The 14,427-nt window shown below is 30.3% G+C and overlaps 1 protein-coding gene across 1 annotated transcript in view; it reads left to right on the top strand.

Annotated features, from left to right (window-relative positions):
* The window catches only part of LOC129221000 (neuronal acetylcholine receptor subunit alpha-7-like), a 141,132-nt gene that overhangs the window by 61,458 nt on the left and 65,247 nt on the right, over positions 1 to 14,427 (top strand). Inside the window, exons 5-6 of the mRNA XM_054855436.1 lie at positions 6,841 to 7,097; positions 13,292 to 13,486. Of these exons, the coding sequence (XP_054711411.1) occupies positions 6,841 to 7,097; positions 13,292 to 13,486 (452 nt within the window). The remainder of the gene's footprint in view (positions 1 to 6,840; positions 7,098 to 13,291; positions 13,487 to 14,427) is intronic.

Here is a 14,427-nt window from a genome sequence, read left to right as displayed (position 1 = left end):
AAAATTAACTTCAATCTGCGCACCGATTAAAATAGTTGTTAAAAATATAAAATTTATTAAATTATTTTTAAAAAATGAATAAAACCCTTGTTTTTAAGCATCCTCTTTCAGTAAAAAATATTTGAAAATTTCGGAAACGACCCCATTCCCTAAATATCCCCTTTCATCCATTTACTTTGAGATTAACAGATAAAAAGCAAAATTGGAATAAATTATTACTGTTTGTTATTTTGTGTAGATATAAAAATTGTATGTTTTTAGATATGCAGTAAACATGAGTAAGAGTAGAACTAAAAATGTTGTAATAGTTAAATTCATACAAGTTTTCTCAAATATTCATTTATGAATATGGTCGAATTTCAACCACTGGGCGAAAACTAGTACATATTATCGCATAAAAATTTTAGAAGTTACAATCTTGAAAATATTATTGTATTAAGGTGAAAAAAAATAAATTTCTGCGGGAAGAAGCGTGTTCTCTCTTGTAAACCCCGAAATCTTACAAAAGCCTGGATAACGGTGGCACTTTTCCGTAATAGATATGTCACGTCTCATTTTCATTATTTTTTAGCTTGTGGTCGGAACGAAATGCCTAGTAGTGCTCAGGCCCGACGAGAGGCCATGTCCGCCTTTTCGGTAACTAGGGGACCGTTGGCACTACTGACGCAAAAAAGGGGGGGGGAAGAAGGGGGGGAAGAGGACTTAAAATAAGCGAAAACATTAAGATAAAGTTTGTTGTTTTGGTATTTAGTGTTACGGAACTCAAAATAGAGTTAAATAATTTCTAGTACGCAGTTTTGATTTTTTTTTTCTTTCCTTGTGTGTTTTTTTTTTTCCTTTTTTCTATTGGGGGGGGGGAGCTGCAACATAACTGACAAGGTCCCACATTGTTTCTAGTCGGCCCTGGTAGTGTTCTCTGATATCCCTGTCAAAATCAATATCGTTAAAATTCAAAATTTAATATTTATTTTTTAAATAAAGCAGTCTTTCAAATGAGACTAATAGTTGCATTAAAGTAGAAAAAATATCCCCCAAAAATTGAACTAGGCCGTTAAATATAAAATATTTAGATGTCCCAGAAGATTGTTACTAATGGATCTGTTGATCTGTTTGATCCTTGATGAAATTATGATTTATTGAGAAGTTTGGAATAAATGTTAATTATTCAAAACTTGCAACTTCAATTACATTAACAAAATATGTTACATCTGGTGTATTATATGTAACTGTTAGGGGGGAACTGTTTTATCCTTGAAATTTCAGGGAGACGTTCACAAGCCCCACGAACTGAGAGTTTGGGAGAGGTGGCAGATTAATAAAACACTATTCTCGCTTATTTCTTGCTATAAATGCGTCATTATATCCGCAGCCTTTCTTGTCAAGGTCAAGCTTATGTGATGCTGCTTGATACTTTTTCTAAGAATAGTTCATATTTCGCCAATAATATTCAATAATTTATGCCCTTACTAAAAAGATTTTTCCTTAAGACAGTTTTAAAAAAATCTTTTATCTTAACAATGCTTGTTGCACAAAGTACTAGATGATTCACAAATCTGTCATTATTTCTCTGAAATTTATACATCATACTGATTCAATAGCGTAAGTTCAACAGCATAAGAAATAACTTTTGAAATGGCGTATCGGCCAAAATATTTCATACCGATCGTTTTCACTTCGAGGATCATTTTTCAGTAAAACTAATGTGAAAACATCGGAAGAGTACTGCTGCTCGTTTGTTGCAGAAACTATTTCAGAGTTAAAGAGGAAATAAAGCACTCAATAAAAGTACTTTATTGCATATAATACATTATATTTTATATTATAGTGAAGCATAACATTTCTAACATTAGGTAGTAAATTAACGGGTTAAAATAATATCTGGTATCCTTCTAAATCAATCACGGATATAAAAAATATTGAAAAGGAAAAAAACAATTCACTCGCTTTAGTCTTTAATCTTTAATATATTTTCGAACATAATTTGAATACTACAAGTTGTTTCACTTAACATCTGAGATGCATAGAGCAGAGCTTCCATTACTACCATTATTATTTTTTCAATCTGAACTTAATTTCTTAAGCGGCGCTTACCCAAGTGAAGCTGATACAATGACACCATTTCGTAGTAAACAATGAGAAAACAAATTGTTTTTTTTTTACTCTTTACGGAAGAAAATCCCCCAAATCACTCTTTGTTACTTCTCTAGTCCTTTAGAATAAACTAAAAAAAAAAAAACTCCCCTCACCTTCAGATTATAGAAGTTAATGAAAATTAGAAGAAGGACATGTCGCCAAAAAACGATGTTTGATTTGGGGAAACGGGAGCCATTTAGATTCAACACATCATATTTTATACGATTCAACAAAATGGTGTCGGGATGCGGTTTTTTCTTATTTTTCTTGCTACGCTTTATAATTTATAACAGCTTAAATAGCAGAATTGTTAAATTACAAAACCATAGTCGGTTACATAATTACAATATGTTCTACAATTCAAAGAACGGAGAGTTTATCATTGTTTGTTAGCATAGTTTTTTTTTTTTTTTTTTTTTTGCTCTTGCATTTTTATAACCTTTAAGGACATATATTTAAATTTTCGTATTTTAAATTAAATGGTCAATTTTGATACACTTACTGAATTTACAGCATCTTATTCTTAATAAAAATAAATAATTCTAATTTTAAATTAAATTTTGAAGATAGCGTCCTCCAAAATTTTGAAAACAAAATATGAGTTTTAATTTACGTATTTTATGAATATATGCAAAAAAAAAAGTGGAACCATGCATAGATTAGCAGCTGCAGAAAATAATGTGAGAAAATGCTTCGAAATTTCGTTTCAAAATGTTAACTCATGTTTTACACAAAACACTGAAACACTTTTACCGATCAAAATTATCGGTTTTTTATATTATTACTGCAATAATTCCAATCCAAAGCCACTTTCTGTGCAAACATTTAACTGATAAATATTTTTGGAGCATTCCTGTGCAAACCATATCGTTTCAATGTAAATAGCTCAGTAACTACAAAATCTTTAAAAGTCTACTGACTTCTGTATCACTTCGTATACTACAAAGTTTCAATCATTGTATTGAACCATGGGGCTAGAAAGAAAGAAAGAAACGCTCTATGTGTAGACTGCAACTATTTAAGTTTTACTTTTACACTTTTTTACTGGTGATTCAAGAAATGCTTTATATTTTTAATTAATATTTTTTATCTAACAATTATAAACATAAGTTAATGCTGAAATTGGGGTTATTGCATTTACTTAATCAAATCTATAAATTTCAATCATTTTATCGAACCATGGCTATTTGCGATCGGCCTGCGATATCCATGATCGAACTAACACAAGAAGGAAATAAACACTCATTTGTAAACTGCTACTGTTTAAGTTTTACTTTTACACTTTTTTACTTGAGTTTCAAGAAATGCTCCATAAATTTAATTAATATTTTTATCTAACAATTATAAACTTTAGTCAATGCTGAAATTGTGGTTATTACATTTACTTAATCAAATCTATAAATTTCAATCATTTTATCGAACCACGGCTATCTGCGATCGACATGCGATAGCCATGATCGAACTAACACAAGAAAGAAAAAAATAAACGATCTATTTATAGACTGCAAGTATTTAAGTTTTACTTTTATACTTTTTTACTTGTGTTCCAAGAAATGATTTATAATTTTTATAAATATTTTTTCATGTAACAATTACAAACTTAAGTTAATGCTGAAATCGTAGTTATTACATTTTCTTAAAATACTCTGACAAAAAGGAAAAAGAAAGTAGTTTTAAAATAACCCTAAATGGCAGCAAAACTTTTTGAAGATTTTCCACTTACTATGTCTCACAAGCATCCTCCCACACAAGCTCACTTACCGAATACGTATTATGCTGGGAAGTACGAAGAGTTTCAAAATCTTAAACTGTTAGGAGATTTTTATGGGTTGAAGTAATATTTCTCGCAAAACTATTTAAAGCGGAAAAAATTTTGTAAAAGATTCTGAATAAATTAACAAAAAAGTTTAAAACTAACTCAACGGCGCAGAATAACTAACCTTTGACACATTTTCCACTAACTATATTTTACGAAAATTCTTTAAAAGGCTCGTTTAAGGAATAGTTATTGTGTTAAAAAGTGCTAGGAATTAGAAGTTCTAAATTGTTTTTAGATTTTTATGCTCAAAGGTAATATTGCTTAGAAGAAAATTAATTTAATGAGGATTTAAATCTGTATTTTTAAAAATAGCTTTGTTTTATTAACATTGGAACATATTTAAATGATTGTTTTTACCCCTATATAGCTAAATACTCCGAATAAATCCAACCTCTTACAAATATTAAAATGTCGATATAATTACATTACTTTTTCACTATCAAACTATTAGTTTATTCCCAGTTCCGCCGATATTTCAAAATTTCTTCCCCTTTTACATTTCAAAAGGTATGATTGAAACTGAAAAACCGGGGGAGGGGGGATATTTGTTTCGACGAAACTGGAGAACTACCGAAACATTGATAACAAAAAAAATAGGAAAACAATATTTAAAATATTTGAACTAAAATAACTTTTAATCGTCAACTTTGTTTATTTAAATTCATATTTTCATATCACTAACATATTTCAAAGCTAAACCAATGTTAAATCTAAGTTTTTGAAAAATATTATACGTATAAGCATTTTATTCATGTTTATAAACCCCTTAAAAAGTCTTCTTTTTTAAAAAGAAAACAGCTAGAAGATTCTGCAAGTACACGTAAAATAATCAAAAAACAAAAGGAAATTCTCTGAAATATTTTTTAAAAGCATTTTAATAATGCGTCCGAAATTACGAAATTTAATTAGTGCAATTTGCATGTAATTAAATGCGCTGATAATTTAGTTTTTGTCCTTCAAATTAAGTGTAAACTTCTTACTAAATTAAGCAAACCTTTCAAAAAACAGGAGAATATATTTTGGGTTAACAATGTAAAAACAACCACTAATTATCATTGTTTGCTAATATAATCGATTTTTCTGCACGTGTTTTTTTTTTTTTTTTTTTTTTTTTCATATAATTTCACAGACTAAAACTTTAACATTAGTATTATTATAAAGATGATCAATGTTGACACCTTTTTTAGATTCCCTGCAGCTTCTTATTAAGTAAAATGTAAAGAAGTATCTTACGTTACAATTTGTTTTAAGATTTTTTTTTTTTTTTTTTGTAAACCAGTGATTTTTTGTTTTACTTTGGTAAAAAATATGTTTAGTTAGAGAATAAAGCAGTTTTTAAGAAACATGCTATTTATATTTTTGTTAATTCAAAATTTCCATACTCTAAGCATTTGGATTATGCTCTTTTGCATTGTTGGGATACCATATGAAATGAAAACAACTCGGTAAAGTGCTTCTAATAAACGTAGAGCATAATCGTAAACACACAAAGGAGTACAAAAAATATATATATGTTTTACAAGTTCTTACAAAACAGAAACAGTGTGCGAAATCTTTTTTTCAAATGACTCTTCTCATTTTTTGCAAATATTTTTTTTTTTACACCTACTTAAAACCATGATTGAAACCAACGAAAATTAAGCAAAAGCACTCTCAGGAAAGTGTAAAATATAGCTATTTTGACGGTTACAATAAAGCCTCTTCCCCAATTTAAAAAAAAAAAAAAAAACTCAGCACGCAACAGGAAAGTCGTACAAGAACTGAACAGCATCGCGTGGACACCGGTGTTTGTACCAAATGGGTCAACCAATAGGAATTCACGACGAGAAACGACAACAAAACAATCAACTAGCTACAAGTCAACCCCGAGGCGTGCAACAAGGGGATAGACAACCAATCAGAAGCCAAGAAACAAAAAGAGTGAGAAAACGAACAAACCGAGAAAGCAAATTATAAACATTGCTTCTAAACACTTGGAAAAAATGGAGTTCAGGAAAAATCATTGACTAGAGAATGAGAATTTTTTCAACCGCAGTAAGCTTCCCAAAAACCGAGGTCATAGACAGAAGAACGCTTAACAAATAATTCAGGCAGATGAAAAATAAAAGCAGTGCCCAGAAGTCCAACAGTGCTGAGTGGTGGATGATCGAGCAAGTTCCTTATGTTTAACATAATTGTCATGCTCTTTCAGACGGTGCTTGAGAGCACGTTTGGTCTGACCAACGTAACCACGTCCGCATTTGCAGAAGGTACTATAAAAAAATCTAGTTGCTATGGCAATCAATGAGATACTTCAACTTTGTAAACTTAACCCGAGAGAGATCGCGGACCTAATAGTGGCAAAAGAGATCGCGCCGGGTGACTGAGGTACTCCAATCAGTTTTATTAATAATGTTCTATTAATCACCATTCTCTATATTTTCATAATCTGCAGGTTTACATTTTTACGCCATTATTAAGAGCGCAAAGTAAATAAGCAAATGTAAATGCAAAAAGAGATCTAGAGAACGTAAAATTGATGAATAAGGTGATTAGAATGAGAAATTTCGAAGCAGGAACAGTCGCGAGGAGAGATTGAGTTGATTGATCGCGCAGAATTAAAATAAAAGTGATAATAACACTTCGCCTATCAAGAGGACTGTTAGATAGGGGGATACTGAAAGGGTGATTGACTACAGATAAATATTTACTCTTCGACAGGTATCTGGATAAGAATGGATTTGACTGTGTGCCCTGCGAGATCTCTCTCGGGTTAGTCATATTTACAGGAGAAAAAACCAAGTTCTTTTGTAAAGCGTAACATTATTATAATGCTAGCAATGTGTAAGAGACTTTCGGTACACGAGTGGCGTAAGTTACTGACATTTTTCATTCCTGTCTCTTTACAGCGCCGACGAAAAGATCGACAGTACTTTCCCAACGAATGTCGTAGTGAGGAACAACGGTAGCTGCACCTACATCCCGCCCGGCATCTTCAAGAGTACGTGTAAAATCGACATCACATGGTTCCCCTTCGACGATCAGAAGTGCGAAATGAAATTCGGTTCGTGGACCTACGACGGCTTCCAGCTTGACCTTAGACTAGCTAGCGAAGAAGGAGGGGACCTGTCCACGTACATCACCAATGGCGAGTGGATCCTGATTGGTAAGTTCTACAGTTGGTAATTCCCTTAGGGGGGTTCCCCCTATACCCTTATCTATGTATTTTTCATTCAAAGGGGTCCGAGACACAAAACTCTTAAAATTTTGCTTTTTTTTTTTTTTTTATTGATTTATTTTTTTTATTTTAATGATCCAAAAAAAAAAATCCGTTTTTTACTGCTTAAAAGGACGTTGGAATCTTGTCTCTATCTTAATTAGAACGAAAGATATAATTATTTTTGTTGCATGCATTTAACTAATATACTTAACGTTACAACTTTAAACGCATTTTTCTCCATGATGCAATTTTGCATTCAAACTCTTATAAGTCAAAAACTGATATAGTAAAGAAATTTGAAGCATATCTTTTTCAAACAGTTTATACTTTAATTTTTATTCGGCAAATTTGAAAAAAAAAAAAAAAAAACGTTTTCTGCAAAATATATGATTTTTTATACCGTAAAATGAGGGAACATTGCTCCAAAATTTTTTTACTGATTTTCGAGAACTTCAGTGACAAAGTGGCTGAAAATATGGAATTTCTTTCAACTAGGTAGAAGATAACAGTAAACAGGTGGGCAAGTCGCCAATTCAAAACCAAAAATCAGTAAAAAAACTTATACACTTTTTGGAGCAATGTTATCTCTACAGGAGCAATGTTCCCCCATTTTACGGTATCTTCGAATTTTTCGAAATTTTTCTTCAACTATTTTCTATTTTTTATAAAATTAATATTTTTTAAATCGCCGAACAAAAATTAAAACCTGAATATTTGTGCATATTTTTTTTAAAGAAAACTGAATAGTGACCAAGAATATTTTGAGTTATAGCGACTTAAAGCAACCCCATTTTTAAAAAAAATTAAATTTAAATAAAAAAATAATATTTATGTAATGATTTTGTTTATTAAATTGATGGTGAATCAGTGAAAAAAAAATTCAAAACTGTAAACTATTTAATAAAACTTTTATTTTTTTCAAAATGTGTCCCGAACCCCTTAAACAAATAAAGGAGCATTTTATTTATTTACAGTGGCTCCCAAAAGTCTTCGTACACCTACGACTTTTAACGAAATAGTCCCCAATCAATTAGTTAGAATTAATGTTTCGGAACAAGTATTTAATTATAAGATCAATGATCAATTTTTAACAAAACTACATGAAAAGTTTTTAAAAAATATTAAAACTTATTTTTTTTAAAATCAAAAACCAAAAAGTGCCGGAAATTTTATCTCACAAAAGTCTTCGTACACTTTATAAAATGTCAATATATTATTGAATAATCTAACTTTTGATTAAGTTATTAATTAGTAGAATATCATACAGTATTCATAACACCTTTTAAACGTCTGGGAATAGATTTCATTCTTTTTCTTTCTTTTTTTTTGCGTAATTTCTGAGTAAGTGTTCTACCACACTTCGAGTCTTACTGTTTCTAGCTCTATTTTCGTTTTAAAGCCCTATTTTCGTAATCTAGCCTCCAGATATCTCTAAATACGTTACATTAAGTTAAAATCTGGAGATTTAGGGGGTATTTTCTAAACTTTAGGACACTTTTCGTGGCATTAGACGCAAATGTTGAAAACCGTGTGCTTCTTATCTTTATTTTGATAAAAAACAAAAGTTGTTTCAATAACCAAATTTTTGGCTAAGAGTTCAAAATTGGTTTTTAAAATATTTAAAGGAACAGCATGATTCATTATTTCATCAAAAAATTACAAACTACCAAGTCCTGATGCTGATATGCACCCTCACACTAGAACACCTCCACCGTCCTGATTAACTGAACCAAATAAGTTCTTAAGATTAAGTGCCTAATTTTTTCTTTTACTTACAGTTATACAACAATTTAACCAAAAATGTTGAATTAATTTTTATCTGTAAGTAAGACGTGATTCTAAAACGTTTTTAGCTTATTTATAATTGATTTTGCGACGAAAAGCGTAAGCTTTCTGTTTTTCGCACGACCAAGAAAATTTCTGCGGGAAGAGGTCCCATTTAATCCAGCTAATCAGAGAACTTGGTGAACAATTTTAGGTGAAAATTAAATGTAATATGTTTCATTTAACTCTGCAGAAACGTTTACAGCACTCAAATGTGTATTTTTCATAAATTTTTTAACTTTAAATCTCCGATCACGCTTTATCAACTTTGCCGGTTGACCTTTTCTTACCTTGTTTTCGGTCTGATTCCTTTCTTTAAAGCATTTTATCAAGCACTTTACTATACAAACAAATAAATTAGCTAATTTAGAGACATTTCAAACCAATTTACCACTACTGTGGGGAAAAAAATTCAAATTTTGAATGGTGTTTGCGGTTTTTTACGAATACCAGCCATTTTACACTAATAAGCACAATATTAAGGAATAAATAAACAAAAAATTAAAGCCAAATGACTTAAAAGGGTCAACACAATGCAAAAATATTAATAAAATGGCATATGATAATTTTAATTATGAATTTATTCGAAAATATTTGAGTGTACGATGACTTTTGTGGCGTGTTATTTCTCTGTATCTTCGTTTTCTGATCCATTTCAAAAAGAAGATCCGTGAATATTTTGAAAAAACCAATGGGTTGTATTTAGAATGACATAGGAATGATGTGAAAAAATATTGGACTTCATATTCGAATTCAGTTTTGAGTTATTTACTAAAAAATTTCAAAGTGTACGGACACTTTTGGGAGCCACTGTATTCATTTTGCTTTTTAATACTTGTTGTCCTTGACCAAAAATGATGCTGCTCTAATTTTCCAAATTTCCATGACGACGAGAATAGGCTAACTGTTTTAATATGTATTAAGAGGACAAATTGTCGTCCTCATGGTTACAAATCATTTGCGTTCATTCAAGACTTTTTTTTAACGTTTCATTTATTTTTTAATTTAACAGATCTGCATACAAAGTGCAAAAACAGTTAAGTTGCATATTATGTACAACTTTAATCTAACTATAACGCTTAAACTAATTTAAATTTTAAAGTGCAGCACAGGCCAATAAAGTGTACTCCAAGCGAACGCATTGTTAGCTTTTGTGATAGGTCAATTTTTCAAAAAGGATTTAAAAAAATACATAAAAAAGAATCAATGACAAGGATATGAAATCATGGAAAAGCAAATTTACTTTTCCTAGTAAATGAAACGAAACATAGAAGTTTAATCCAAGAGGATTTTGTTCGTTGCGTTCAATAACGCTCGTTTTGTTTGTCATAGACATGGAGAGCTGAAATGAGGAGAGGAGGGGGGAAAAAAACATTTTTTCAGTCTTCAATAACAGTAGACGATAAACATTGAGTCGAAGAATAACTGATGATTGTTGAGCAGAAATTCCAATAGAGGCTAGAGGAAAAAAAGCTGCAACGAACAAAGGAAGTTTATTTTCCCAAGAGAGGAAGTAAATTTATTTACGTTGCTGAAGAAAGTGAAGGCAGATTTTTATTTCGATAACACCTCAGATTCGCAGCAAGGTAAATTCAAGAAGCGATAATCAATAAAGAGGATGATGGAATTTTTTATTTAAATTAAATATTCACTTAGATGGAGATTCCCGACGTTTGAGCTATTTGAATTGTTTTGTAAAATAGTTTTAACTATTTGATCTTTGTTTTATAAACCAAAAACGAAAAAGAAATGCAAATATTCAGATGTTGGACCGGTGCTGGTATTTGCGAAATAAATCGCACCTGCTTAGTTAAGGGTTCACAGTACCTTTTGAACATTTTTTTTTAATTCATGTAAATTTTGTTTTTCATTGAAAACATATCAAGCACACTCCTTTCGCAATCAATAATTTATCTTCAAAATCTTAAAATATTGACCACATTTTTAAAAAATTCAAAAAATTAAGGAACATTTCAATTTTTTAAAAATTCTTAAGGCTTTTTTTGTTTTTGCACTTATTTAAAAAAATATTTTTGCTAAGTAATCACAATAACCATCTCTAAAAAACTACGTTCATTTGCTTTCATATGTATTAGAAACTTTTCTGTGATTAACTATGTAAAAAAATCATAGTTTCCCTTTTTAAATTTTGTTTTTAAAGATATAACGTGCTCTAAACTTTTGAGTTATTTATGAAATGCTTATCCAATGCAGTTTTGTTAAATATATTATCCTGACTGCAAAAAGTATTACTTTAAAGCTGTATCTTTAATAGAAAAAAAATCCTTAGGGATTCTAATGACATGAAAACACTAAAAAAAACGATCACGGAGAAAAAGCCATTTAAAGTTTTTATTTTGCATAAGAACACATAGTGAGCATGACCTAAAACTACTCATAACTTTTTAAATATTTGTACTAAAGCGATGAAACTTTTTCCCTGTGTTTGGAATAATTTGTAGTTTTGAAATAAGCATTTTTTTTTTTTTTTTTTTTTTTTTTTTTTTTTTTTTTGATTGTTTGATCATTTTTGAGATACTGTAACCCCTTAAATATTTCATTCTTTAGAAAAAACTGCGAAGACTCATGAACGTTTTTTTAACTCATTACTTTTTGCATTGAAAAAGGCGGTCCCTGTAACGCCGAAACACGTGTCTGCTGTAATTTGCAATTTGTGCTTTTTTTTGACGTTGGTATATTGCATGTAAAGTAAAGAAAAAACAGACAGCCCGGTTATCACATCCAAAGACTGCAGTTTCGTTCTTATTAAAACTCATCAGTCTGGAATAGTGAATAGCCGAACTGGAGGCAGGTGTCATAACATTGAGGCTGAGAGTGCCAATGAAGAAAAAGAAATGAAGCAATGAGATGACTTTTGCCTTCAGCTCGGCTATTCACTATTCCAGACTGATGAGCTCTAGAACGAAATTGCAGTCTCTGGATATGCTAACCGAGCTGTCTGGTATATTGCATGTAGTTCTGCCTTAACCCTGGCTTAGTAACTTACCCTGGTGGTAACTTACTGCTAAATATTCAAATTTTTTTAGGCAGCAGATGATAATAAACAGCAATTGTTAATGTTCCTTCAGTTTCAAAAATATGCACAATGGTCTAATAAAAAATGCGTGCATGCGTGAAACTTAGTTTTATGAACATTTATTATTTACCAGTAATTAACCGTAATCCAAGTCATTTACTTGATTTTCATTCTCTAAATTCGAGGTTTATGAAGTAAAAAAAAAAAAAAAAAAAAAACATGCCGATATTTTTGAAGTAACTAGACGAATATTACGTATTATACAACTCATGCAGGAAAAGATGTCGTTTTTATTTTTAACTCTATACTTTAACTATATTGAATCCTAGGACTTTAAATTACGAAGTCTTTAAAAATGTTAATAGTCTTTGTTAAGTGGTCTCAAGAGATGACACCTTTTATTATGATATAATTAAGGACCCACAAATTGTATGTAACACTGAATATGTTTATTTTATGTGATCAGCAAATTAATATTAAAAACAGCTTTTTTAAAAAATGTGTATTGTATTATGAAATAATTAAGAATATAATACTTATATTGTTTTAACAACTTTTTTTTTTTAATTTAATGCGATCACCTAATTACTATTAAAAGCAGCTCTTGTCCAAAAAGGGTTGCTAATGAAAACTAAATTGAGATAATATAAATATAGTTTTTTACTTTTTACACGAATAACTATAATCACTTATAATAATAACTAGTTTTGGTGATAAAATTCAATAATACCTCTATTCCAAGAACAGCTTTATAAATTCGTGTTTCTGTTATAGGTGTAATTTATGTTTCTTAAAAAAAACACTGATAAACATTCATCCTAAATTTACTATAATCTTTCTTAATAGAAATAATACCTGTTTAAGTCATCCAAGGGTGATAGTGGACTCAAGTAAAATTTCTTTAAGATGTGAATTTTTTGAATAGCGTGAACTTTTTGAAAACTATGAGGAAGCTTCACTCCCTCCCCCCCCCCCCTCCCGAAAAACTCTTCAAATATGCATACAAAAATCATTGCAATATTTGAAGGGGGAAAAAACGTTTTAAAGGGTTTTTAAAAATAATTTTCCAGTTTTAAAATGTGTTTTCAGCCCAAAATTTTCAGAAATTTCGGATCACAAGCACACTTGTTACCTCATGTCTCATGTATGTTTAATACCAATAACTGCAGAGTTGAATTGCTAACCTACCGTACTTTTTTTCTCGATCAGTAGACACTCTCTTGCCGATCTTTGTTTGCGGAAACTCAGGAGCACATAAAAGGTTTTTTTTTTCTTCCAGGCCTTCCAGGAGTGAGAAACGAGATTTTTTATGCGTGTTGTCCGGAGCCTTACGTCGACATCACCTTCACAATCCATATTCGGAGGCGAACCCTCTACTATGGATTTAATCTCATCATCCCCTGTGTTCTCATCTCCTCCATGACCCTTCTAGGCTTCACCTTGCCGCCGGATTCGGGAGAAAAACTAACCCTCGGTTTGTTTCCTTCTCCTTTTATTTTCATTCTCCGTGTGCACTTTATTATTTCTTTTATGCGCAGCATTTCAATTCTGTGTGATACAATTGACGGGAAACAAGGATTTTAAAATTTCTGAAACAAATTACGTGTTTGTATAAGTGTGTTTGGATGTAATTATTTGATTCATGAACTATATACAGCTAATTATGCATTAGTAAATTTTAACAATCGGGGAAATTTTGATTGTTAATATTTTTTTTTAACTGAATCAAGATGAAACAGTTTTTTTTAAGGAGTATTTGTTAATGATCCCTGTTTATTTTTTTTTTATTTTTTTTTTATTATTATATAAAAATCTATATTAAAAGAGATAGATAATCACAATCCTTAGTATTTTATCAATATTTTACGCTCAAAAAGAACGGTAAATACAAGTAATTTTATAAATAATTAACCTTGGTATATGTTATTGTTGCTGTTAATGACTTTTTTTTGTGAAAAGTTGTCTTTCATAGATATTATAAATTGTTATTACTGCAGATGATGACTACATGTATGTATGAGGTTTCTTACAGCATTCATGCAACTAAAACAGTATGAGCATCATTAAAAAACTTAGACCTTTTCCCCCGTTTTTTTAAAAACAATGTTACTATTAAACTTAATTATATATTCATTTTTTAACTCAAAACTTCAATCTTAAATAAGTGCCTGTTATCAGTAGAAGTTTATGAGAAAAATCGGAAGATTTTTTTAACAAATAAGATTTGTTGTTAAAGGATTGTTGCAATTTCATTCTTAAAGAGATCCTGTAGCGTAGACTTCAATTAAAATGCAGCTTTAATCCAATTTTGAGATGTATTTCTTAATAAAGATTTACTTTCCGTCCTAGTCATTCTTAGATTATTTTGAAGTGAAGTTTATATGTTTCCTTTGCTTCACTCCAAATTTTATGAGC

This window comes from Uloborus diversus, chromosome 4 (assembly GCF_026930045.1).
Source record: "Uloborus diversus isolate 005 chromosome 4, Udiv.v.3.1, whole genome shotgun sequence".
Lineage (NCBI taxonomy): Eukaryota > Metazoa > Arthropoda > Arachnida > Araneae > Uloboridae > Uloborus > Uloborus diversus.
Note: the sequence above shows the minus strand (reverse complement) of the source record. Positions and strands in the feature narration are given on the sequence as shown.